The sequence below is a fragment of the Leiobunum rupestre genome, chromosome 11 (genome assembly GCF_980474605.1).
Source record: "Leiobunum rupestre chromosome 11, qqLeiRupe1.1.hap1, whole genome shotgun sequence".
Lineage (NCBI taxonomy): Eukaryota > Metazoa > Arthropoda > Arachnida > Opiliones > Sclerosomatidae > Leiobunum > Leiobunum rupestre.
The window spans coordinates 1,201,281-1,227,178 of NC_143394.1; the positions used below are offsets into that span (position 1 = coordinate 1,201,281).

Sequence of the window (25,898 nt, forward strand, 5' to 3'; positions counted from 1 at the left end):
TTGGTATTTCTGAGATTTTGTATTATTTTAGTTCGAATAGCCTTCTCTTTTGATTAATGTGAAACCATTTGGATATGGGTAAACATGTGTGTCACTAGATGGGGTAAAAACTCTCTCAGCTTCGCGGTGTATTGACTAGTTTGTAAGAATAAAATAATATATTTCGATTCAGGTGAGATATAAAACCTGTACGATTTAAGTGTTCAGAAATTTTGAAAATGTAATCGATTTAAGTGTTCAGAAATGTTGAAAATGTAATCGATTTAAGTGTTCAGAAATGTTGAAAATGTTATCGATTTAAGTGTTCAGAAATGTTGAAAATGTAATCGATTTAAGTGTTCAGAAATGTTGAAAATGTTATCAATTTAAGTGTTCAGAAATGCTGAAAATGTAATCGATTTAAGTGTTCAGAAATGCTGAAAATGTAATCGATTTAAGTGTTCAGAAATGTTGAAAATGTTATCGATTTAAGTGTTCAGAAATGCTGAAAATGTAATCGATTTAAGTGTTCAGAAATGTTGAAAATGTAATCGATTTAAGTGTTCAGAAATGTTGAAAATGTAATCGCCATTATAAAATAATTTTTATAAAACAAATCAGGCCATTAAATAAAAATTGTGAGCTGAGTAGCTGATTCGGATGAAGTTTAACATTAATTTATCAAATTAAAAAATACCTCACACATTTATTTTAAGCCAATAGTCCACCTTGAAAATTGGGCAAATTTCAGCTTTTAGCTGTTGTCTTTTTTAGTACTTTAAAAATAAATAAATAAAGAGCTATTTCCAAATCGGCTCTGGCCCGGATTTAAAATACGTAAAATACTTTAAATTTCAACAAAGGAAATTATTTTATTATCGCCTAACGTTCTTAGCTGGGGCTTAAAGTGATATATTATTGGTACAATGACCAACACCCTGTATGCGATGAGGGAGAGTTGCGTTGACTTGGGTCCCTCGCGGTCACCGGCGAAGGAGGGGTGCGTCTTCTCCAAGACTGATTAGGTCATCATGCAAATGTATGATAATTCATGGTAATCGCTTTAAGCCTAGTTTACTCGCCAACAGATAAAAATGACGGCTCGTGAAAAATGTGTATTTAATACTCTATTTATTCAAATAAAAGCCTTCTAGAGCCTCTTTGTTCCGCGAGCCGGGTGGATCGAATCCTCGCCGCTCGCAGATACGCCAGCTCTGTATCGGAACTTTGGACGGAGCATTGAAATTTTCAGGACCATCTCTACGAGCGCCTTAAGGGCGTTGAAAAGTATCAGCCATTGACGCGATAAACAGGGGACCATCGAAGGGGTATTACAGAAGTTAACATCATTGTTAGGTAGGGCTGAGCGATTAGTGGTTATAGGCAATCGAATCGGTTATAGAGTATCAATTTTTTTCATCCAGTATTCGACTCGAGTAATAACGAAATCGAGTCGAGTAATCGAGTACTTGATTAAGGGGAACTTTCTCTTATTCAAGTCGAGTAACAAAAAAACCCTCGAAAATATTTTTAACGAGTCGGGTTATCGAGTACTTGATTAGGAGCTGGTTTTATTCAAGTAATTATGAAATGAAATTAAAAAGGAGTATAAAGTAACTTTCAATGCTGAAAAATATTCCTTTAATTTAAATGAACCACAGTAGCTACCATTTATTTCCCCCCAAAAAGGTGCAAAAACCCCTCTTTGAACTTTGAAGCAAAAAGGATAGACAAAACAAATACTCGACGAGTTTAGAGAGCAGCTTATTCGAGTAATCGGGTACCCGAATATGCAATTTTTTTGTTACTCGGTTATCGACGAGTATTCTCCAATTACTTATTCGAGGTAGAGTTCGAGTACTCGACCTCAAAAAAGGCCGAATACTCGATGGTGTTCTAGTCTAGGATAAATGGGCAGAGTTTTATAACGTGTTATAAATGTATAATCATCATTTATGGCAAAAGTCCTTTCAGTAAATTCTTCTTTGAGAATAAAGGGCCTAAATCTTTAATCCGTGATGTATAGTTAAATATGGAGATTTATTGGTTAAATTTGTAAACAAAACATTGTATACATTGAAATAACGATATCTCAAATAATCTCATTGATTTGGGTTAATATTCCCCTTAGAACATAGCTATATTTGGATGTATACTCTCTTCAAGTACACTACCTTAGCTAATTACTAAAAATCGACAATTTGACTAGAGATTTAGAAAATAACTGAACAGGACTGGACAAAGATGAGTTTTTGCCAATTCTATTGAAAAAGTGCTATATAGTATTTGTGGCGGTTTGACTGGTAAAACAAAGAACATTGTATATAAAAAAGAATATGCTTCAAATAATCAAACATTTTGCGTAATATTTCCCAAGTCTGTTATAATTCAATGGAATATATTGCGCAGAAAAACAATTTGTATAAAAATAAATAGAAGTTGTATCTAATATTATTCAATCCTGTTTTAAGTTAAAAGAATCAGGTACAAAATCTATAGAAATTGTATCTAATATTGTTCAATCCTGTTTTAAGTTAAAAGAATGAGGTACAAAATCTATAGAAATTGTATCTAATATTGTTCAATCCTGTTTTAAGTTAAAAGAATCAGGTACAAAATCTATAGAAATTGTATCTAATATTGTTCAATCCTGTTTTAAGCTAAAAGAATCAGGTACAAAATCAATAGAAATTGTATCTAATATTGTTCAATCCTGTTTTAAGTTAAAAGAATCAGGTACAAAATCTATAGAAATTGTATCTAATATTGCTCAATCATGTTTTAAGTTAAAAGAATCAGGTACAAAATCTATAGAAATTGTATCTAATATTGTTCAATCCTGTTTTAAGTTAAAAGAATCAGGTACAACATCTATAGAAATTGTATCTAATATTGTTCAAATCTGTTTTAAGTTAAAAGAATCAGCTAAAAAATCCACAGTATTTGTGTTCAATATTGCCCAAGCCTGTTCAAAGTCAATATAAATTGTGACTAATATTGCTCAAGCCCGTTCTAAGTCAATAGAATTTGTGCCTAATATTTATCAAGACGTTTCTAAATAAACTATAAAACCAAAAAACCTCAGGAGAAAAAAAAGAATATTTTTAACCTTTGACGGAGATGGGAACCACTTTGCTGAGGCCGGTGCCGATTCCATTGGACGCTTGGCACAAGTAGGAGCCGGCGTCAGACTGTTGGGCGTTTTGGAGGGCCAACGAACCGTTCTCGAAAACCTGAACTCTGGAACTGCTGCTGATGGCTTTGAACTCCGATTCGCCGACGGATTTGGACCATCTGATTCTTGGAAGAGGAAAACCTTCGGCCTGGCAGTCGAGCAACAACGTCAGTCCTTGCACCACAAAAGTGGCTTCCGGTTCCAATTTCCATCTCGGAGGAACTGTCAACAAGGACACCGAAAATTAGAATACGCTAATTGAGTAGTTATTGTGGCGTCATATATGGCCGCAGAGATTAGATAAATTTGTAGAATGGGCGGAAAAGATATTATGTTTAAAGCATTTCCTTTTCCCGAATGTAGATGGTAATTCAGTCACCACTGTTAACTAAAGGTTGCTTTGCATACCGTTAACTTTATAATGCCTACATTACTCAGTAAGTTTTCTTATTCTAAGATATTAATTATTAAAAGTCCGTAATAATTTTATGGAACCGGGAACCCTGTAATGTAATAACTTAATTTATTACACAGGGAGATTAAGCCTGTAAAATAAAAAGTCTTGGAAGAACGCCTAGTTCGTGCTTGTTTTCGAAGTATTTCGTTCTGAATGTAAAATATAAAAGACTAAATTATAACATAATACAATTTTTCTTGAGGGTAAAATTGACTGTTTTAATAACTGTTAAATATAAAAAATAAAGAGCGCGTTAATATATATATATATACAAATTGCCATTTGTTTGATATCATATGTGTGTTGTGTAGTGTATTGTAGTTTATATGCACGCAAAGTGCAAAGACTCAAAGAGCCCTGACTGCGTAATTGAGATCAGTCCACCGTTGATGAGTAGGCACCCAATGTGCAAGGCCGCAAAGTGCAGGGCCACAAAGAGTTCAGACAATCAAACCAAATGCAGCCCAATGACCTGCAGACTAGCAAAGTGCAAGGTCGCAAAGTGTAGGGCCACAAAGAGCCCCGGCTGTCAAACCAAATGCAACCCAACGACCAGCAGACTAGCAAAGTGCAAAGACGCAAAGTGCAAGGTCGCAAAGTGCAAGGTCGCAAAGTGCAAGGTCGCAAAGTGCAGGGCCACAAAGAGCCCCGGCTGCTAAGACAAATGCAGTCAAACATCTGTGTGCTCGCAATGAGTCTGAGATGAAAATCAAATATATTACAGCGCAGTTGACTACATAGTCGTTCAGAAATTATGTTCAAATTACCATTAATGATAGTGTTTAGCTTGCCATAACTCGTATTGATGTTAGGTTAATGTATTACTTTTAAAATGTTTGAAGTATGGCTGTTGTGATTGGATTGGATATTTCTTAATTCCTTTAAACGTAAGAGGTTTGTAACGAGAAAGAGCCAGAGAGGGGGGGGGGGGAATGATATCAAATTTAACGAGTGCTCATGCTTGTAGAATATAGAGGTTTCAGGTTCTAAGTTAAAAGGGTCTAAAAAAACCATTAGTGCCCGAATCCCTATGTACTTTACGCGTTTATGACTTTCAGTTGGGTTCCCAATCTCACTCGCTCTTTTTCGCCGCTTACGTTGTTCATTTTGATACTTGAAAATAACATGTGCTTTCTTGGAAAATTAGTCGCGAAATCTAAACCTGAAAAGGAGAAGTTGAAACAGGTACGATTTTTAGAGTGCAAGAGATGTGGCGTTCAGACATAGTTTCAGTTGATATTAAAATACAGGTTCAAAATGTTTCATATAAAGGTTTTTCGTTGGAAATATGCTCATTTCTCTACAGGGTGTCTCATTTGATCGGCCCAGGCATTTTTCTCAAACACTATACTTTCTAGAAAAGTGAAATTTTCAGTATGTACTCTCTCGGTCGACATCGTTGTTATTTAAGAATTTCAGAAAAATCGTGAACACTTAATTTGTAAAAGTAAAACAATGATTTGTCTCAAAACATGTTGATTTTTCACAGACAATCATTACAATAACATGAGGTGTAAAAACATTTGGGTATTACCAAATTGTTATTTTTCATGACCTATTATTGTACGATTTTGACCATACCAACTCCATTTAAGGTTTTCGAGTATACTCTACAACTTACTCATTGAAACCTTTCGTCTAGCACCTAGAGTTCACAAACTACAAATTCTAAAACCGTGAACAAATTTACGATTTTTCTGAAATTCACAAATAACAGGAGAGTACATACTGAAAATTTCACATTTCTAGAAGGTATAGTCTTTGAGAAAAAGCCTGGGCCGATCAAATCCAGACACCCTGTATATGGTTTGCTCTCCCAATTTTTTTTTATATTTGACTTACAACTCCTTAACAACAACTCAATTTTTCCTTCCGACACGATTAAAGGTGATGTTTTCTTTTCCCCACTCGTGCTAAATTCGAGCCTCGGATCGTCTCCACATATTCATTCTCTCGAAATATAAATAAATTCTTGTTGAAACTGTCTGTTACGCGTCATCTACAAAGTCCGTAGAAAGGTTATCTAAGTTGTCAACCGTGAGAAGTTCAGCGTCGCGCTATCTAGCGCCAACTTAAGTTAAAACAGAGGATTGAGACAAGCATTAAACCTAATCCTTGGCGACGGAGGAAATGAGGAGAGCCAACTGGCCTTTCGGAGTGACGCTACTGCCCACCATCCCACTCGTGAATACCAATCACTGCCAACTTTACTGATGTCCATTGCAAAAGCAGTCGTAAAAGAGCTAACTACACTTCGTATTAAATTGAATTGAAAGTGCTACTAGTAACGTTTTCAGAAATTGACCAAGTAGCATCTCCTTAAAGTCCTCCACGAATATTTAAAAAACTGCAAAAAGGCCGCACTTCGGTTTGTAAAAAGCTACCAACTAAACATTTAATGAGTTGCAGTGTTTCAAAAATGCATAGAGCTACCGCACAAACATGTCGTTAGAAATTCTTTATATAGAAATGAACATATTTCCTAAGAAAAACCTTTATAGGAGCCATTTTGAAGCATTGCGCGTACAAAAAGTGTCTAACAATTAATAAGAATATTTTAGAGACGGTACGCCACAATTGAAAGCCGATAATTTAGACGCCGGGGACATTTGGGCACCGATAATTTAGAAATGGGGCTTCATGGGACCCGAGAGCTTCATTTAAAATTCTAGGGGTTCCATAAGATTGAACAAATTTAATTTGTTGATTCGGGAGAACGCCCAACAACGTTTTTATTGAAACGTTTTGTCTGACGCCTTGCGGTGAAAAATTGTTTTTAGAAATTTACTAAATCTTCTCCGATTTTTCGGAAATTTATCAATTAAAAGGTTTACTTTCCAATAAATTTACCCTGAAAATTTCAGAAATCGCAATTTAATAGTTTTGACACGCGGTGTGTATTTCTATACAATTTTTTGAAGTCATTCTATATAAGCAATTTCTAATAAACAAATTGCATTTTGTCCACTTTACATTTAGGGTAGTTCGAGGGAACAAGCCTGTAGCTTTGCCTATACTAAATTGATAACGTCACTAAATATAGATTGAACATGATCAAAGGATATTCTCAGTTAGATACATCTGTAATTGGTGTACAGAGTTCCAGGACGATGGCTCCTTTGATCTACGCGGTACCCGTTCTCTAACCGCGATTAATTTTCTAACCATGTTTGTACAAAGTATGATTAATTGTATGTTATTATAGTCTAACAATGTATACTAAGCTCATAAAATATATAAACATTTTCATATCGCAAAATTATTTGGTTTACTAAATAAAATCTCCGACTTCTTAAGAAATTATTAAAATCCCAGTCCATACCTGACTTATTCCTTCCGATTTGAGATCCCCGACTTAAGAAATGATTTAAATAAATGTCAAGGAGAGTACCCGAGTTGTTTATTGCTTATTTTATTCAAAGTAGTGTAGACCAATATGAGATATGAAATTTCCTAAAAAAAAGTCGTTGCACTACCGAAAAGGTATTTGAGCACTTAAAAGAAAAAATCTCCATTTAAAAAAGCATGGTTAATTTAAAAAAAATTTAAAATCACGAAATGGGTAAAGTTAGGTAAATTTATTTAAGTTTGTGTAAATTGGAACATTTTTGGGGTAAAATTGTAACAATGTTTGGGTAAAAAAAGGAAAAAATCTTATTTTTGTTATAAGTGGTCAAAAACATTTCGGTTGCCATGGCAAATGGAATGGGTAGTGCAACGTCTCCTTTTCGGAAACTTCATATCTCATATAGGTCTACATTACGCCCGAGTTTGAACAAAATCGGCAATAAATAGGAAGCGTAACTTTGAAAATTGTTATTTCGATATACATATTGCTTATTTCAAAAATGTAATTGAAGTCCTTTAATAAAAATACCCATAATAAACAGGGAGATTTTGACCTTGAAAATGGTCTTCTCGATCTTGAAGATGCCTTACTTTTAAAATTTTCATTTGCTTTGACAAAAACATTGAAAGCTCAGTGTTTAAAGTATTGGGTTCTATACACCCCAATTAATATAATTAGATCCACGCGTGTCTTTCTTAATTTTCAAATACTAATTTTAGTTAGTAAAATTTGCTAATTTGGGCACCCGTGCTCATTGAATTATTCTCACAAGACGCGTGTTCTTGGAATAAGAAGACTGGCTTTTCAACCTTACGCGTTCTTACGTTACGCTACTAATATTTGCAATGACAAAACTCCACGGTGTATTTGTTGTTCTTCAACCCTCTATATAAAAAGGGTACGCGACCCAGTGAGAAAACCCCGGAGTGTCATGGTTGTAAACATAAAGTCATACCGTGAATTACCATTGTGGCGTGGTGGCTGGCAACTCCGACGGCGTTGGAAGCGACGCAGCTGTAGTTACCACGATGGTCCGGTTGCAGAGACTCGAAGACCAGCGTCAGAGAGAACTCGGTGACCGCCACGGAATGGACACCGTCGGAGCCCGCCTTTCGCTCCGGGATGGGCTGGCCGTCCTTCAGCCAAGCCATCTTGACCGGAGGGTCGCCTTTGGTCACCGAACACAAGATGGAATATCGCTGACCTTGTTGCAAAGACTTCGGGAACGCAAATGGTTCAATGAGCGGGCGCACTACAGGAAGAACACGAATAATCATATTAAATACGAAAAGGTTATAACCCGTTTCAAAAATTTTCGATTATTTCTTTGAACTAGACTGGCAACCCGGCTACAATGGAGAGACTGGTAACCCAGATAAAATGAAGAGACTGGTAACCCTGCCTCAATGAAGAGATTGGTAACCCTGCCTCAATGGAGAGACTGTTAACCCTGCTACAATGGAGAGACTGGTAACCCTGCTACAATTAAGAGACTGGTAACCCTGCTACAATGAAGAGACTGGTAACCCTACTACAATTAAGAGACTGGTAACCCTACTACAATTAAGAGACTGGTAACCCTGCCAAAATTTAGAGACTGGTAACCCTGCCTCAATGGAGAGACTGTTAACCCTGCTACAATGGAGAGACTGGTAACCCTGTTACAATTAAGAGACTGGTAACCCTGCTACAATGAAGAGACTGGTAACCCTACTACAATGAAGAGACTGGTAACCCTGCTACAATGAAGAGACTGGTAACCCTGCCAAAATTTAGAGACTGGTAACCCTGCCTCAATGGAGAGACTGTTAACCCTGCCTCAATGAAGAGATTGGTAACCCTGCCTCAATGGAGAGACTGTTAACCCTGCTACAATGGAGTGACTGGTAACCCTGCTACAATTAAGAGACTGGTAACCCTGCTACAATGAAGAGACTGGTAACCCTGCTACAATGAAGAGACTGGTAACCCTGCCAAAATTTAGAGACTGGTAACCCTGCTACAATGGAGAGAAGTAGCCTTTTTAAAGCCCTTTTTTACAAAGTCCCTTTCTTCTTAATAAGAAATTTAATGATTCACGAAATAATTCATCTTTATTTTACCCTAATAAGCGTTACATAAAAATCGCTCAACTTTGGACTCAAAGCGAATTAAGGAGATTATTACATTATTGAAAACATGCAGGAGCTTCGGACATTTTATTTCCAGTTAGAAAAAGTCTTCGCTAAGTGGAGCCAAGAACGGGGTCAGCGTATCCCTGTCGTACGTATAGTTGAGTTATTTATGATAACAGAAGTTAAGAAGTCTATATTAATGGTAACATCCACACGAGAAAATCGCGCCATATCAAAGGGGAAATTTAACGGCGAAAACTTCTTTAAGAAATTAATTCTAAAGTTTTCCACTTTCGAGCAACGGTAGAGCTATCATCTGGAACTTTTCCGTACTACTACTAGGGTCCTGCAAATCCCAACGGTCCCTATGGCGACTCCACTGTCATCTAAAGAAGCTCGTGTCAGCAGCGCGTGCGTTAGTGTAAGCTTGATTGGGCGTTATAACAATAAAATGGCTGCGAATTATAGAAATTCAGATTGACAACGAAAATGAACTAGCGGTTTTCGGTAGATAAATGTGTTTTTATTTAAATTGGGGTCTTGTTCAACTTTTAAAACGCAAATAAGCCGATATCAAACTTAGCATAAAAAATAGTCTGGCCACTGACCAGTAATGGTGAAGAAGACGCTGTTCTGAGCCACTTGACCATCGGCGTTGCGGGCGATGCAAGCGTACCTTCCTTCGTCGTTGGCCTGCTCCACGTTTTGCACCGTCAGGCTCCCGTTGGAAAATATCCTTTGCCGGTGATTGTAGGGCAGTCGCAGTCCGTCTGGAAGGCAACCATAATACTTAGCTAGGCTAATACCAAGGCACCACCTCAGGCCCAAGTGACTATTAATGCCATTAATTCAGGTAGCCAGGTTATACTGCGTAGGACGGTGGTAGCAAGCCCTTCATGACACGCGAGCTAACAGCCCCTACACTCACTTTAAGCGTTAACCACAACAAGGTTTTATGGAAAGGGGATACCGAATAACCCGGAGGAAACACTTCTTAAGGAGTTGCTTCAAGTTTTCACCCGGGGTAGCAAACTTAAATTGAACTCAGCTTTTTTGCTGCGAGGTGGAAGTGCTAACCACCGAAGAAATAATAATAACTAATGATTGATCCTATAGCTTGTGGCACTGGGTGAGAACTCGGAACCACTCCTTCCACCTTGAGTTTGCAAGTTCTTTCCCCATTGGTTTAAGGGGTTTCCCCTTTTCAATAACACTTGTTGGCGTTACCGGTAACAGTTAGTGTAGGGTGTTGTTGGCTCACGTGCCGTGAAGGGTTTGCCACCACCTTCCAACGCAATTTAACCCGGCAACCTGTTTAAAGACATAAAAAGTGGCTTGATTATAATTTTTAGAAATCCAGACACGAATAAATACGAGGCTGGAATTTTGTAAATTTCTTTAATCAACAATATAAATAGGCGTGTTTTCTTATGAGAGTGACTGAGTTAAAGTTTACCTCGGGCCGGAATCAAACTCGCGACCTTTTGGTTACCGTCGCAACGCCACTTTCATTCTACCTCCAATTTAGGCAACCATTGACTTAATAGGCTAATTTGAATTTGTTTTAAGGGTCAGAGTTTACGTTTAGATAATGAGGTGGAGTGGGAAATTGGGAATCAAGCTTAAATCATCTTATTATTAGTCTCAATATAGTCTATATCCCTAAGAATAAATAAATAAATAAATAAATACATACATTCTTGGTAATATAAAATTAGAGATATATTCGATGGATAACTTATTTTGACATTCACATACTAGTGGTATTCTCGAAGTGATCTCTTAAATATTGGAAAAGTTTCAAGGATTGGGACAAAATTGACGATCTTGCCTAACCAGTGACGGCATTGGTTCCCCACAGCGATGTGGTTATGGTCTAATTGAATAGGGTTAATAAATTCATATTTATAGCCCTACGGCTTCAAAAAGGTTTGTAAAATAAGTCTTCGTAGTGAGAGGAGCTCGCGCTCCACTGAACCGTAACGAAGCCCGCCAAAGGCTTGACGCTTTCCGTGTATTTGTTATTTAATATAATTTTGACAGCCAAGGCCTAAGAAACGGACATTTTATTTTAAGTGGCCCTAAGTGGTAATATTTTATTTTCAAAAACATTTTTGAAAGCCGTAGCGCTATTAAATTAAGTTAATTAACCACATTTAATTTAAGTAATATAGCCGTGGGAACGCCTTTAAGCTCGAAGCTCTCAAAACCCGCCACTAGAGTTATCAAGCTAAGACAAGAATGTCAATTGTGGCAAACGCATTCAATACCATAATATCACATATTATACATATCTATATTATAAGGAGCGCTTGGTACGTTGGTCGTCGTCGTACGTCCGAGCTTTCAGGAATGTTTGCTTAGTCTGTCACGAAGCCAAAGGCGGGGCGGCGAGGAAAAAGTGACCCGTGTACCTAGTAACAGAGACTATACCACCGGAGGCCTATCATCATAGTGCCCTACGCCAGCGTCCCCCTAGCCCGGACAGGTGACAAATCCAGCATGGGTAGCAGAACCCTACTACTGATGGTCGCACCTTTGACGCAAGCCACTCAACCCAGCAGAAGGTGCTGCAATGGGTGGACCAATCCCCACTTCGCACACAGCAGTGGGATTAAGAGTGGATGTTGTAGCAACTCCAGCCGACACCCTACCTATGAAGGTAAAGAGTCAAACCCTTTGGAGAGAGCTCCTAAAGGGGAACGACGAGCACACAGCAGTCCACCGGAGATCCCGGTGTGGTTCCAAAAGGCCGGGAAACAGGACCGTTTCGATTTAAAAGTCCCGTGGCGCTCTCGGCGTACGTTAGTCCTGTGGCCTTTATGCATTAGCCATTGGATCCAGGGGGTTTGGTACGACTGCGAGTTTGAGTTATTTTTGCGGGGAAAAGGGTACCACGGTAATTATCACATGGGAAAAGCGGAGAGGGGGTACCACGGTAATTATCACATGGGGGAAAAAGGGGAGGAAGGGCCTTACTGGGGGTACCCTGGTAATTATCACATGGGGAAAAAGGGGAGGAAGGGCTTTACTGGGGTGGTTCTACTTTGGGGAAAAGGGTACCATGGAAATTATCGCATGGGAAAAGGGGGAGGGGGCCTTACGGGGGGAGGTCGACTATGGGGTTAAGGGTACCATGGAAATTATCGCATGGAAAAAAAGAGAGGGGGCCTTACTGCGGTGGTTTGACTATGGGGAAAAGTGTGCCACGGAAATTCTCACATGGGTAAAAGGGGTTGGGGGGGGGGCGTACTGGGGTGGAGTGCCTCGAAACACACAACTAGCTTATCGGCTAGTTACATATAAGCTCCGACCAAGTATTGATTCTTGTAAAGTGTACTCGGTTGTACAAAGAATACTCTTGACATTGGAAAATTTAAACGCAATTCGTAAATTACCTGAGAGATGGCACTACTTCTCGTTATTAATCTGTGCTCATTAACATTTAAGGAAACTTTAAAAAATAATTATACATAATAAAAGTAAAGTGTTTAAAATGTTAAGTAAATAATTATTTAAAAAGAACTGTTATTCCTAATAAATATTTAACATATCAATATAATATTAATTAATAACCTTCAAAGCTTATAGAAACTGACCACAGATGTCGTATCATTCAACTTTGATATCATTCTGTGTCTTCATACGGGGATAATTTCTCTATGTGTTCCGGTGGAAATAATTGGTACAAAGTAAGTTCTTGTTAGAACACTGGCGTACCTTTTTCCCAGGAGATACTTTCGATGGGGTATCCTCCGACGGGGCATTGCACCATCAGGTTGGTGCCAGCGGGGATGGTGGCGTTCCTCATGGGGCGGACGATGGGAGCGCCATGGACGTTGATCTTGTCGGTGTGCACGATGGTGCCGACGTCGTTGGAAGCGCGGCACATGTAGAAGCCTCCGTCCTCCACTTTGACGCTGGTGACGTTGACGTAGCTGACGACGGTTGAGTCGCTCTTGACGTAGTCGCCCATTCGGAAGCGAGAGCTCTCCGGGATGGCAAAGCCATCCAGCATCCAAGTCACCTGTGGCAAAGGGTTCCCGAATGCCGAGCACTTCAACGACAGCGACACTCCGGGGTGGCTCGTAAGAGTTTCGAACGTCGCCGTGAACTTCGGGGCGTCCACTGTACGCGATAAATAATGAGTCATCCAGTTATCATTCCAATCATGGGCCAGAAAACGACCAGTGATTATCAGCGAATAAAACAGGGGAAGGGGGTTATCTAACTATAAGACAAGCCCTGCCAGCTCAGAAGAAATACTTATACGAAAATATATTATTTTAAACATTTAGCAGGGACAAATATATTTAAGGGTAGATAATAATTGGGGTAAAATGTTTTTATTAATATACATGGTTTTGAATAAAAATAAGCAAACTGTCGAAAAGTATTTTTGGAGAAAGGTTTAAAAAAATAACAAACTAATATGTTATCGAAAATTAAACGTTTTGAATAAATTTAAGCAACTAAAATGTTTTTCTTTTAAGATCTTAAAAATATGGCAACACAGTTGTCCCGGCAGTGTAAAAAAATCATTGGAAGGAATTCAGTTGCATTGTGCTTTCCCCATTCATTGCCCCCTCTGAACAATTTATAGATTTAATATAAAATTAATAAACTAAAATGTTTTCGAACACTCCCTTACCAAAAAAAAAAGTTGTCTAGGAACTTGGTTTTAAGTTTGTATTTGAGGCAAATACAAACTAAATATTAACGAAGACCATACTTAAAAACAACTTTACACCAACTAGACTACTAAAAACCAACTAATTATAAACTTAAAACAACATATTTTCCGGCCAACTTAATAACAACTTATTTAACTATAGTTAAAGAGGTTTATAAATAATACGGCATTCTTACAGTTCATTTGAGTTTTTCTTAAATGGTTTTGAAAAAATTAAACAAACAAAATAAAATTTTCTGAAAAACTATTTTGGGGCAATAATTTTTTTTAAATTTGTTGATATTTTTCAAAATAAATAATTGTTTCTTCAAAATTATTAAAAAAAAACTTAAATGTTCTCAAAATATTTTTGCAAGATGAAAAGAAAAAATATCTACCGCCCAGACTGAGTTGTCCGATTCCTTGCGCCGATTCGTCTTTGTTGGTGACGTAGCACTGGTAGATGCCCGTGTCCTCGCGCTGGACGGAGACGATGTGCACCGAGAGGCGGTTGAGAAAGCGCACGCGCGAACTGCCCCTTAGCGACTGCTGGTCCTTGTACCACTCGACGGCCAGGATAGGGTACCCCGAGTGCGTGCAGTTGAAGGTCGCCGAGCTGCCCAGGTCCACCGTCTGCTCCTTGGGCTCCACTCGTACCGACAAAGGCGCTATCCAAATAAACGACCAGGGAAATTACACGAAACGTTTATAGGAAAAATAGGAAATTTTAACGCGAATTATAAGAAAATATAGGATACAAAATGCGTAAAATAAAGGAAAATATAGGATACAAAATACGTAAAATAAAGGAAAATATAGGATACAAAATGCGTAAAATAAAGGAAAATATAGGAAATACCATAGGCAAAATAGAGGAAAATATAAAAAATAGGTCAAATAAAGTAAAATATAGGATACATATGGGTACACGACGACGAAAGGTTTTTGGGTTATACTACACGGAAAAACCAAAGTTATTATTCTTGCATATTATGACAACTATTGTTTGGTGGAAATACCAAATAAAATTGAAGCACACGTCGGTGACGTTTTTCCTCCCCCCCCCCTCTTTGGTGCCGAGGGGAAACTCGAACATGAAGCCAGCACATCGTGTTAACATAGTGTATAATATTGTTCCATAATTTTGTCACTTTGGGGAATATTTTACTGAGAAGAATTCTTTTTCCCCTAGCGAGGCGCTGTCAAAGGCTACGTGTGACGCGGGAGCAAGCGGACGCAAAACGGCAACGAAGCTCGTAACGCAGTCTGTCTTGCAAATAACTCCCAGTAAAATTTGCATGCGGATTGTCACACTTATGTAAATATTATACACTTATGGTATTACTCATTGAAAACGTAAATATGTACACTGCGTAGGGCTAAGTCATATTTAAGGATAATATTTACCTGAGGAATGGATGTTATATACCTCTGTTGAAACGTATTCCCACAAATCTGTTATGTATAAAACAAGGGTATTCCAAAATTCCACCCCCCCCCCCCCCTGTTTTAATAAAAATATTTTTCCGATTAAGAAGAAACCAAAGATGGTTTTAAACAGTCAAACTAAAGGAGTTTAATTTAATTTTAAAAATAAAAAAAATGCTAAAAAGGAAAAATAATCAAAAAAATTCTTAAAAACCAAAATATCTAAAAAAAATATCAAAGTCAAAAATCTCTAAGAAAGAAAGAAATCTCTAAAAAAGAGAGAAATCTCTAAAAAAGAGAGACATCTCTAAAAAAGAGAGAAATCTCTAAAATGACCGAAATTAAATCTCAAATAAGAGAGATAAATCTCTAAAGAGAGAAATCTCTAAAAAAGGGAGAAATCTCTAAACAAGAGAGAAATCTCTAAACAAGAGAGAAATCTCTAAAAAAGAGAGACATCTCTAAACAAGAGAGAAATCTCTAAAATGACCGAAATTAAATCTCAAATAAGAGAGATAAATCTCTAAAGAGAGAAATCTCTAAAAAAGGGAGAAATCTCTAAACAAGAGAGAAATCTCTAAACAAGAGAGAAATCTCTAAAAAAGAGAGACATCTCTAAAAAAGAGAGAAATCTCTAAAATGACCGAAATTAAATCTCAAATAAGAGAGATAAATCTCTAAAGAGAGAAATCTCTAAAAAAGGGAGAAATCTCTAAACAAGAGAGAAATCTCTAAACAAGAGAGAAATCTCTAAACAAGAGAGAAATCTCTAAACAAGAGAGAAATCTCTAAACAAGAGAGAAATCTCTAAACAAGAGAGAAATCTCTAAAAAAGACAGAAATCTCTAAAAAAGAGAAATCTCTAAAAAAGAGATAAATCTCTAATAAGAGAGAGAAATCTCTAAAAAAAGAGAGAAATCTCGAATAAGAGAGAGAAATCTCTAAAAAAAGACAGAAAGCTCTAAAAACGGAAAATTCTCTAAAAAAGTGATAAAGCTATAAAAAGCAAAAAGACTAATAAATGGAAAACTCACTAGAAATAAAAAATCTCTAAATATGGCCAAAATCCTACCGTGCTTACTTATCGCCAAAAGCGTAGCGTGAATAATCAAGCTATTGTAGGCCTTATAAAAGCGAGTGTGATCTCACCCGTGACCAGCAAGTCGGTGTAGCCAGTGTCGGAGCCGAGGCTGTTGTTGACCAAGCAGACGTATTTGCCACTGTCCTGCACCGACGGCTGGTTGAGGATGAGGGTGCCGTCGATCTGCTGCCACTTGTCGTTGAGTTTGATGGGCTTGCGCCGAGAGCCTTCCTTCTTGAACCAGATGTACGACGGCACCGGGTGCGCTTGGGCGGCGCAGGGCAGCGCCAGCGGCTGGTTCTCCTGCACTTCGATCTGCCGCTTCACGTCCGTCACGCGAGGCATCACGTTGCTGATTGGCTCTGACAAATTAGAAACCACCGTGAAAAAGGTCAGTCTAAATAAAGTAATATGCCAACGAGGGAATAGCGGAATGGATGAAGCTAATTGAGCGATAAGAGTTAATGTACATCGATGGAAAATTGGGCTAGAAATTTAATGGGCATCGATGGAAAATTTTGTTGGAAAAGGAAAATGGGCATCGATGGGAAATTGGGCTAGAAAAGTAAATGGGCATCGATGGGAAATTGGGTTAGAAAAGTAAATGGTCATCGATGGGAAATTGGGTAAGAAAAGGAAATGGGCATCGATGGTAAATTCGGTTAGAGAAGTAAATGGGCATCGATGGGAAATTGAGTTAGAAAAGTAAATGGGCATCGATGAAAAATTGGGCTTGTTGTTATAGAGATAGAGCACGAGCTGAAGTCGCGGAGAAAAAACTGTTTATACAATCGTGTGTAGACTTTAAAGCAAACCGAAATATTATGGTCGTATTAAAAATCCGCAATATTCTGATCTAAATAAACCAAATATCTATTTCTAAATGAATACCAGATTTTTTATGTTAATTAAATGTTATTATTTACCTGGACCGCAAGTTACTTTTTAAACGAAGCCAACTTATTACTGTAACAAAACCATATTTTATATTTGAACAGATACACCACTTAATATTGTAATTGACTCGAAAGTTTTTCCTGCAAGTAGCCCCTACTTTAATTTATTACTAAATTATTCCCAACACACTTCTATTGCCGCTTAGAATCAGGGTCGATTTCAACTTTCGCAAACCGTTCGATAGAACATTTCTTAAACCTATAATTTCGTTCAAGTATTTAGAATATATTGAATTATCGATTGAGCGTTGGCTGCCCGCCGCCTCAAAAGCGAAACCTATTAATTTAATATTAGCGAAAGAGAAACGAAATTGCCATTAATATGTAATATTTAAAGGGAAATCAAACCAATCGTATCGCTATGGTAATGTTATACGCCCGCGTAACAGATGTTTCTAGCGCCGAACGCTGCCAACGGAAAAATGAGGCGACGCCAAACTAATGTATTATCGTTTATCCATTAGTTTGTCGCAGTCTGGACCGAGCTATCTTTCTCTATATGTACCTATGTATTACAACGCCCTCTGTCGGGTCATTGGTTCAAATCGATATATTAATTTATTCGATATCAAGTCGCGAATGAAGGTTACCATTGACGATGATTCGGCCGGTGGTGATGCTGGTGACGATTTCGTTGGTCAAGCGGTGCCTCGTTTGGCATTGGAAGCGTTTGTCGCTGTCGCTAACAGAGTCCACTCGTCGGACGTGAAGCTCGCCACTTGGAAATACGCTGTACCTTTCGCCTGCAAATAAATAATTCGTGTTGTAAGTCAGAATATTTTCCGCGGAAAATGACCGAGTTTTTTTTATTTTTCCGGAAACATAAATAAAGTTTTCATTCCATGATTAGTCTAATATATTGTTTGCAAATTTAAATAAAGCGGCATTTTCAACTCAGTTTTTCGAATCAAAAAGTAAAACTAAACATCGAGACTAGTTAAAACTGTTTAGCAAAGTAACACTATTAATGTTTTGTAGTATGTTTACTGTTATTAGACATTTTATATCGGTAAAAAGATAAAAAGATTAAAAACCCTTAAAAAGTAATTTATGGTTCAATTTTTTTTTATTATTTGCCGAAAATGTTCTGGAAATTTTTCTAGAAATAATAAATAATAATAATACGTTATAAAATTATATAGGTGCAGAAGTGGTATATAACAGACAGTAAATGATGGTAAATAAATTGACAAGTGGTAAATAAAATAAATAATAAAAATAAATAAATGAAATGATAAAGGTGATAACTAAAAAAAAGTTGGTAGATTGAAAAAAAATTGTAACAATAAAAAGTGATAATTCAATTTAAAAAAGTAGTAAAAAATAAAATTATAAAATTGGGAATAACAAACAAAAGATTAAAATTAAAATTTAAAAAATACTACTGAATGTTATAATTAAATAAAGTTTTATCAAAATCGAACAAGTGGTAAGTATTTATATGAAAAATAATTAATAAAATATACAGAATATTCTAAATCGAACCAGATTTCCAAACACCAGAAAACATCCAATCAACCTGTTGTGCTAAGTACATTTTGCGCATCAAAGTAAAAGGTGAACAATGACTTACATTAAAATAATAAACGCAAAAAATCGCAGCGTAAGATTCATTACCGCCGCAACGGAAGAATTGCATCGCAACAGTTTCGAGGCGAAACCCCCCAATAAATAAAGGCAGGAAAATTGCGTCATTAATAACATTGGATTATCACAAGAGGGAAAGGATTAACTTAATAAGTACGCTGCAAGGACCATAAGAGTCATTTTTACCAAAGGAGAGTTTCTCAACGATTTATCAACCACCGTGTCCCTTAACACCATTAACAACCTAACAGTAACTTTAGCACAATGAAGAGCTTTTAACGTTAACAAATCAAAAGGAATTATAATAATAACCAGAACGAAAATCAACGCGAAGAGGTAACGGCCAAATCTGAAATAGAATTTTAATCTAAATTATAATTAATAATGTCTGTAATTGTATCGGAATTTCTAGGCAAAATTGGGTAAAATTTCTAAATTGGTCATATGACCAACTTCTGGATCTACGATCGCTAAAATTTTTAATGGCCAACCGATATTTCGTATCGAATGAGCCATTATTGTCCCTTCCAGACTTAACTATTGGAGAGTTATGTGGAGTTCGGCGGCGGCATCGGCTACACTGTCCGTGAAAGTCATACATACAAAACCCCAAATAGGACTGTAGTTAAAAATCGGCTGCTTACACGAACGCTTTAGTCCCATTCGGCCGAAACGTGCGGTTTTTATGAGTCCCACTCGACCGAACGCTTTTATGTGTCCCATTCGACCGAACGCTGCTATATAAATTGGCTTTAGCTATGCCATTTTAATATCTTTGTACTATGCATTTATTTGAAAATAAAATGGAATGAGCATGAATTATATTTTTATCTTCACCTAGTCAAGAAAAGTAACTGAACCAAAACTGAAATAGTAAACTTAACCAACTCTAACCTAACCTAACCTAACCTAACCTAAATATGGATCTTCGATAGTACATACCTAATAAATAAAATACCAAATCACCCCGCCAATTGGGCTACATTTTAAAATTCTTTCGGTCGAATGGGATTTTGGTCGAATGGGAATAAACGTACACGAACTGGGACTTAAGCTTCTGTTTAACGAAAAATGTTAACTGAAAAAGGTTTTTTTGGAATTTTTTAAATTTGTATGCAACGTTCCTCGTGCACGGGGACATTTACAATTAAAATTAAATGACCTTGAATCATGTCTTCAAGGTCATTCAAAAACTATCTCGAGAACTGTTGGATTTGCGGATTTGGTTCCAATTGGAAGTTGATGCTCGCCATATTATTAGTTATAATTTAAAAAAAAATAGTAATTGTAGGCTTGAACCCGGATCGAAAATACAAATTGTAGTTTTAGTTTCATAAATGATAATCATGGTTATATAACTTAAAGACTCGTAGGAAATGTCACTTTCTCAGTGTTTCCTCTTAACCAAACTCTAATCTAATATTACTTCCAAGAGATCACTTAATCTGGCGGAAGCCCTAAAATCCGTTTACGTAAAACTTTCTTAAAAGGGAACAGTCAAGCTTTAACCAGTTAGATAGCCCTATAGCCCATTAAAAACTAAAATGTATGGTGAAAACCGCATCAAAAGCTATTTTTTCAAGACAAAAAAAGGTACGTGTTAGTATATTGAACGTCTTGTTAATCTTTTGATACGGAAATTAGGCCATATTTGGAAAAGCTTGGCCGTTCCCCTTTAAGGCTAGTTTCATTAATTAACAGGTTAGCCTTTGTACAATTAGCATATGTTCAATTGATTTCCCGTTATTTCCATGTTATTTCATTAATTTCAGGTACTGATTTAAGATAAATCCAATTTTTTCCCTAAAACAGATAAGAATTATTGTATAAAAATATAAAAAGGGTATATTTATAAAACACAAACATCAAAATTATAGATTTAAAGGATAAAAAACCAAAATTCCTTCCCTGATTTTTTCATGACTTTTTCATCGGCAATCTAATTCCCTGATATTTCCATGAATTATTTTATGACAATCTAATTCCCTGATATTTCCATGAATATTTTTATGATAAACTAATTCCTTGATATTTCCATGAATTTTTTTATGATAATCTAATTCCTTGATATTTCCATGAATTTTTTAATGACAAAATAATTATCTGATATTTTCATGAATATTTTTATGACAATCTAATTCCTTGATATTTCCATGAATTTTTTAATGAAAAAATTATTTCCTGATATTTCCATGAATTCTTTAATGACAATCTAATTTCCTGATATTTCCATTAATTCTTTAATGACAATCTAATTTCCTGATATTTCCATGAATTTTTTAATGAAAATCTAACTTACTGATATTTCAATTGATTTTTTAATGACAATCCAGTTCCCTGACATTTCCATGAACTCTTTATGACAATCTAATTCCCGGATATTTCAACGATTTCTTATTGACAATCTAATTCCCTGATATTTCCATGAATGATTTTATGACAATCTAATTCCCTGATATTTCCAATAATTGTTTTATCGTCAATCTAATTCCCTGATATTTCCAAGGTTTGTATGAACCATACGTTTAAAGGTTTTCCCTTCAGATTCTGAGAATTTGTCAGCCTAGTGAAGTTGTTGAAAAAAGATTGAGACAACTTCAGGTCGAAGGATTAAAAAGATGTTTGAGCTCTTCTAGGGTAAAACTAGGCCTTTAAACAAACAAAACTTTTATCAGACGCGGATGTGGCCTTTTTCACCGACTTCGAGGACATCCCTTTTGTTTCAAGATCAAAACAAACGCGTTTTCGAATTTCAAGAACTCCCAATTCTCAAGGGTTCGTACTAGAAAACACTTCTAAGGGTTAGCACTACCAAAGGCACCGATTTTTCGGTTTTCCGCCGGAAATATTGACCGCTAGATGTCGTGACTGATATTAAAGTTTCGGATCAAGGGGGGCCGGTCATCCAGTTTAATTCTCTGACGCGATTTACGTCACAAGAGGTTTTGTTGTTTCATGCCTCCGACATAAAATGTCACCGAAAAACCAGAGACTGACGTGTGCACGCTTGTAACCCGGCCACCTGAATTAATGGCTTTAAAAGTAGCTTGATGACTTAGGCCTAAGTTGGTGCCTTGGGTATTAGCCTAGCTGATTATTATTATTATTATTATTATTATTATTATTATTATTATTATTATTATTATTATTATTATTATTATTAAGTAAAAGAAAATTTACTTTTGAAAACTAGAGTTTACTTCTTATACTAAAATAATTTAATTATTACTCCAACTTTTTACAGGAAAAATAGGAAATGTATAGAAATTTTTAGAAAAATATAGGATATTATAGGAACATACAGGTGAATTTAAAGGGTAACTTTTAATAAAGATAAAGCGTATGCTTTTAAAGGAACTTTGGTTTAAATGTAATACTTCATTTGATATGAAAACATCACAGACTTTGTGAATAAATAAATGTAAAAGTAATATTATATTATCATTTAAAAAAACCAGCCAACCATAAAAACTTCATTAAATTAGTGCTTTAGTAAAAGGCGGGCTGGTTTTGAGCGCCTTCTATCGAACTTTGAAACTATATTGAAAGAAATGTATGAAGTACGAAAAACATATCTAAAAATAGGAAAATTATCAAATTATAGAAAGTGTGGTCACCGTGGTAACTTTCTTGTCTCTAAAAAACTGATGTCTCTCGACGCGATTAAAGCTTTGATGCCCACGGAAATAAATAAATTTAGCTTACTAAAAATCTAAACCCGATTTTATTAGCTTCGTTTGAAAATGGTATAAGCATTTTTCAAGAAACGTTTTCTCGAGAAATATGAATTTGTAGAGTATATTGCAGATGGAAAAAATGCACGATCATAAGTTTAAGGCAAAAGTATATTGTTCATCGGTTCCTAAATTCGGGATATTTCGCGAAACATAAATTGGAATTCCACGAGGACTTGCCAGTGTTTCGGGCCCATAGTTTCTGTTTACGAATTTTCAGGAATGAAATAATTTGTAAAGAAAGAATCGAGACAAAGCGAAAAACGATGATCGGGGCGCTTAAGCACCTTTCCTTCTTAAAGGCACTTTACGTTCGCGCATTCCGACTTACTTCGGCGTAAAGTAGAAATAAAGGTTCCAATTCTCCGTTTTCTATTTATTTTGGCGCGGGGAAAATCTTTATACAATTTATTTTCAATACCTTGATTCGGTCATTGACTTACTTTCCACTACGAGGCGCCACTGGGAGAAATGACTCACGGCCGACTGGCTCTAGTCCGGACGAAAAAGTCGCAATTTTATCGGGAATTTCTAAAGCGAAATGGTCTATCTTAAAGGGTTTTTTCGGTAGCCAAGGCCTAATGCGGCTTAAGAAAGCTATTCGCTAAATCCGGCCGGTCCTTCACGGGCGAGCATTCCTTCGTTCTCCGGAACATATGAAACGGAAAAGAGTACTTTGAGACCGAGGAGTGCACCAAGGTGTTATTGGTTTTCCAATATACGTTTTCGGGGTCCCTTCGCATCGCGTCGCGCGCTTTCTTCCGGCCTTTGTGCCCTTCAATAAACGTTCACTCTCGTTTCTCGAAATAACCCATTTGATTTCTACTTTGGGAGTTTCAAAAGAAACGTTTGATCTCCAAACAAGTCGGTAAACAAAAAGAATACGTCTCAATCTACTCCGTCGTCTCAGATCCAGAAGGTTTTTAGGGCAAAGTGCCATTGGGGATAGCGGTACTCTCAGGTCCATCATTCCCCCCCCCCTCCCTAAAAAAACAAAAAAAACAGAAAGAATAGATTTGTTCGTCTATATTTTATTTATTTAATTAACTAGCTGAAAAATAACTTGGAGCAACAAACACAACTTGAGGCACTGGGCGAAAACTTGGACAAATCCTTCCGCGTTGGGTTTGCAAGTTCTCTCCCCACTGGTTAAAGGGGTTTTCCCCCGAGCTCTTCGGTTTCCCCTTCCATAAAAACTTGTGGAGGTTAACGGTAATAGTTAGTGTAGGGAGCTGTTGGCTCGCGTGGCATGCAGGACTTGCCACCACCCTCTTACGCATTGTAACCCGGCCACCTGAATTAAGGGCTTCAAAAGTCGCATGATGACTTAGGCCTAAGGCGGTGCCTTGGGTATAAGCCTAGCTGATTATTATTATTAACTTGTAGTGAGTTAAGCGACTAAAATTTCTAACAAAGTAACAAAAAAGTGACTAATGAATTAGGAAAACCAACTTTTTAAGGGGAAAATGAAAACTGTTTTATTGCAGTTATAACATGTTAACACACGTTTTGACTTGTTATCTATAAAAATAATAACTAAATCCCCTTTTGGAAATTATATCACTTTAAAGAAAAGACCAAATTAGACTAGAATTGTTTTTATCTATTTTGGTTTTTAATTTTGTTCCGTTCACTTTCAATGCGCCTTAAAAGATGGTTTTCTAAAGATAAATATTAGGAATAACTAAAAAAGTGATAAATAGTAACTAAATTTAGAAAAAGTTATTTTTAGTAACTAAATTTAGAAAAAATGATTTTTAGTAACTAAATTTAGAAAAAGTGATTTTTAGTAACTAAATTTAGAAAAAGTTATTTTTAGTAACTAAACTTGAAAAAAGTTATTTTTAGTAACTAAACTTGGAAAAAAAATATTTTTAGTAACTAAACTTGAAAAAAAAAATATTTTTAGTAACTAAACTTGAAAAGTGATTTTTAGTAACTAAACTTGAAAAGTGATTTTTAGTAACTAAACTTGAAAAGTGATTTTTAGTAACTAAACTTGAAAAAATTGATTTTTAGTAACTAAACTTGAAAAAAAGTGATTTGAAGTGCGAAAAGTGACTCAGCATCTTTAGGTTCTCCGTTGACGAATTATATCGAGGCCGTAACCTCACTCATCTAAAATTGCCGTTAAAAATCGCAACCTTAACCTCTATTAAGAGTTTGCCAGTGGATCGCTTCATGGTGGCGCAATAAAGGCGCGTTGTTCCCCCTAGAGGGCGCGGGGAACGTGCGGCGGCCAAAATATGGGTAATACCAGAAGAAAATAGGGGAAGTACGTATCTGTAGCTTTGAGCCATAGAAGTCGTCGTGTGACCCACGAAAATGCCTTTTTACGCATAATAAACCAAACTGAAAAAGTAGTTCCACTTTTGTTTTGATTCAACTCGGCTATAAACGACGAAAGCAAATACGCCTTAGCTCAATTAGCAGAGAATGAGAAGGACATTATGTTACAATTGTTCTATTTAAGAAAAATTGATTTTTTAAACGATGTATTCATCCGCGATTTCCCGCCAAACCGTTTTGGCGCGAAAATTCGTGAAAAGTGACGCCTTTCCAAAGCTGACTAGAAGCGTACTTCCCCCTATTTTCTTCTGGTAATACCAAACGAGAGAAAACACCAAATCATGTTTCCAAAACAAGCAAAGAGTAAAGAAGCAGCTCCCCACGTGCGTGCGTTTGATCCATGTCGACATCGATCGCGATGTTGCATCTACAAAGAGAGAGAGAGAGAGAGAGAGTCGGCCGCAATGAGGCGAGTGCCTTCGCGTTTCTTTCGGGTTTATCTTTCTGTTTTGTTTGTGTCCTTCGGGGAATTACGGAGATCGCTTCCAACTTACGAATATATCCTTTCATTCCTGCCGTTTTTAGCCCGCCGCCTCCTTGATGCCGCCGGAGTTATACTCGGATACAGGGGCGCCATTTGATCAACTTCATTTTTGTGGACACCATTGACGGAGGTAGACGGGTCTCACATAGAGGGAGAGTAGGCAGATGGCGTTTCGCTTCGCTTCTTCGCTGTCTGTGCTAGAGGGACTGGTGCTTAAATTTAAAAGCGTAACTAAAGAATTAAATTATTATACTATATTTATTTTATCAAATTATTAAATTAATAATGAAATGTTTATTTTATTAAATTATGAAAATAATAATGAAATGTTTATATTATTAAATTATGAAAATAATAATGAAATGTTTATATTATTTAATTATGAAATTAACAAAGAAATTATTTTTATTTAATTATGAAATTAACAAAGAAATTCTTTTTATTTAATTATGAAATTAACAATCAAATGTTTATTTTATTAAATTATGAAATTAACAATGAAATATTTATTATATTAAATTATGAAATTAACA

At 36.5% G+C, this 25,898-nt stretch overlaps 1 protein-coding gene across 1 annotated transcript in view; it reads right to left on the bottom strand.

Moving 5' to 3' along the window:
* The window catches only part of LOC149921088 (cell adhesion molecule Dscam1-like), a 179,366-nt gene that overhangs the window by 20,450 nt on the left and 133,018 nt on the right, over window positions 1-25,898 (bottom strand). Inside the window, exons 4-10 of the mRNA XM_090163200.1 lie at window positions 17,802-17,954; window positions 16,324-16,617; window positions 14,145-14,414; window positions 12,795-13,202; window positions 9,683-9,844; window positions 7,916-8,212; window positions 3,089-3,376 (exon numbers count right to left, since the gene is read on the bottom strand). Coding sequence (XP_090019326.1) covers window positions 3,089-3,376; window positions 7,916-8,212; window positions 9,683-9,844; window positions 12,795-13,202; window positions 14,145-14,414; window positions 16,324-16,617; window positions 17,802-17,954 — 1,872 coding nt within the window. The remainder of the gene's footprint in view (window positions 1-3,088; window positions 3,377-7,915; window positions 8,213-9,682; window positions 9,845-12,794; window positions 13,203-14,144; window positions 14,415-16,323; window positions 16,618-17,801; window positions 17,955-25,898) is intronic.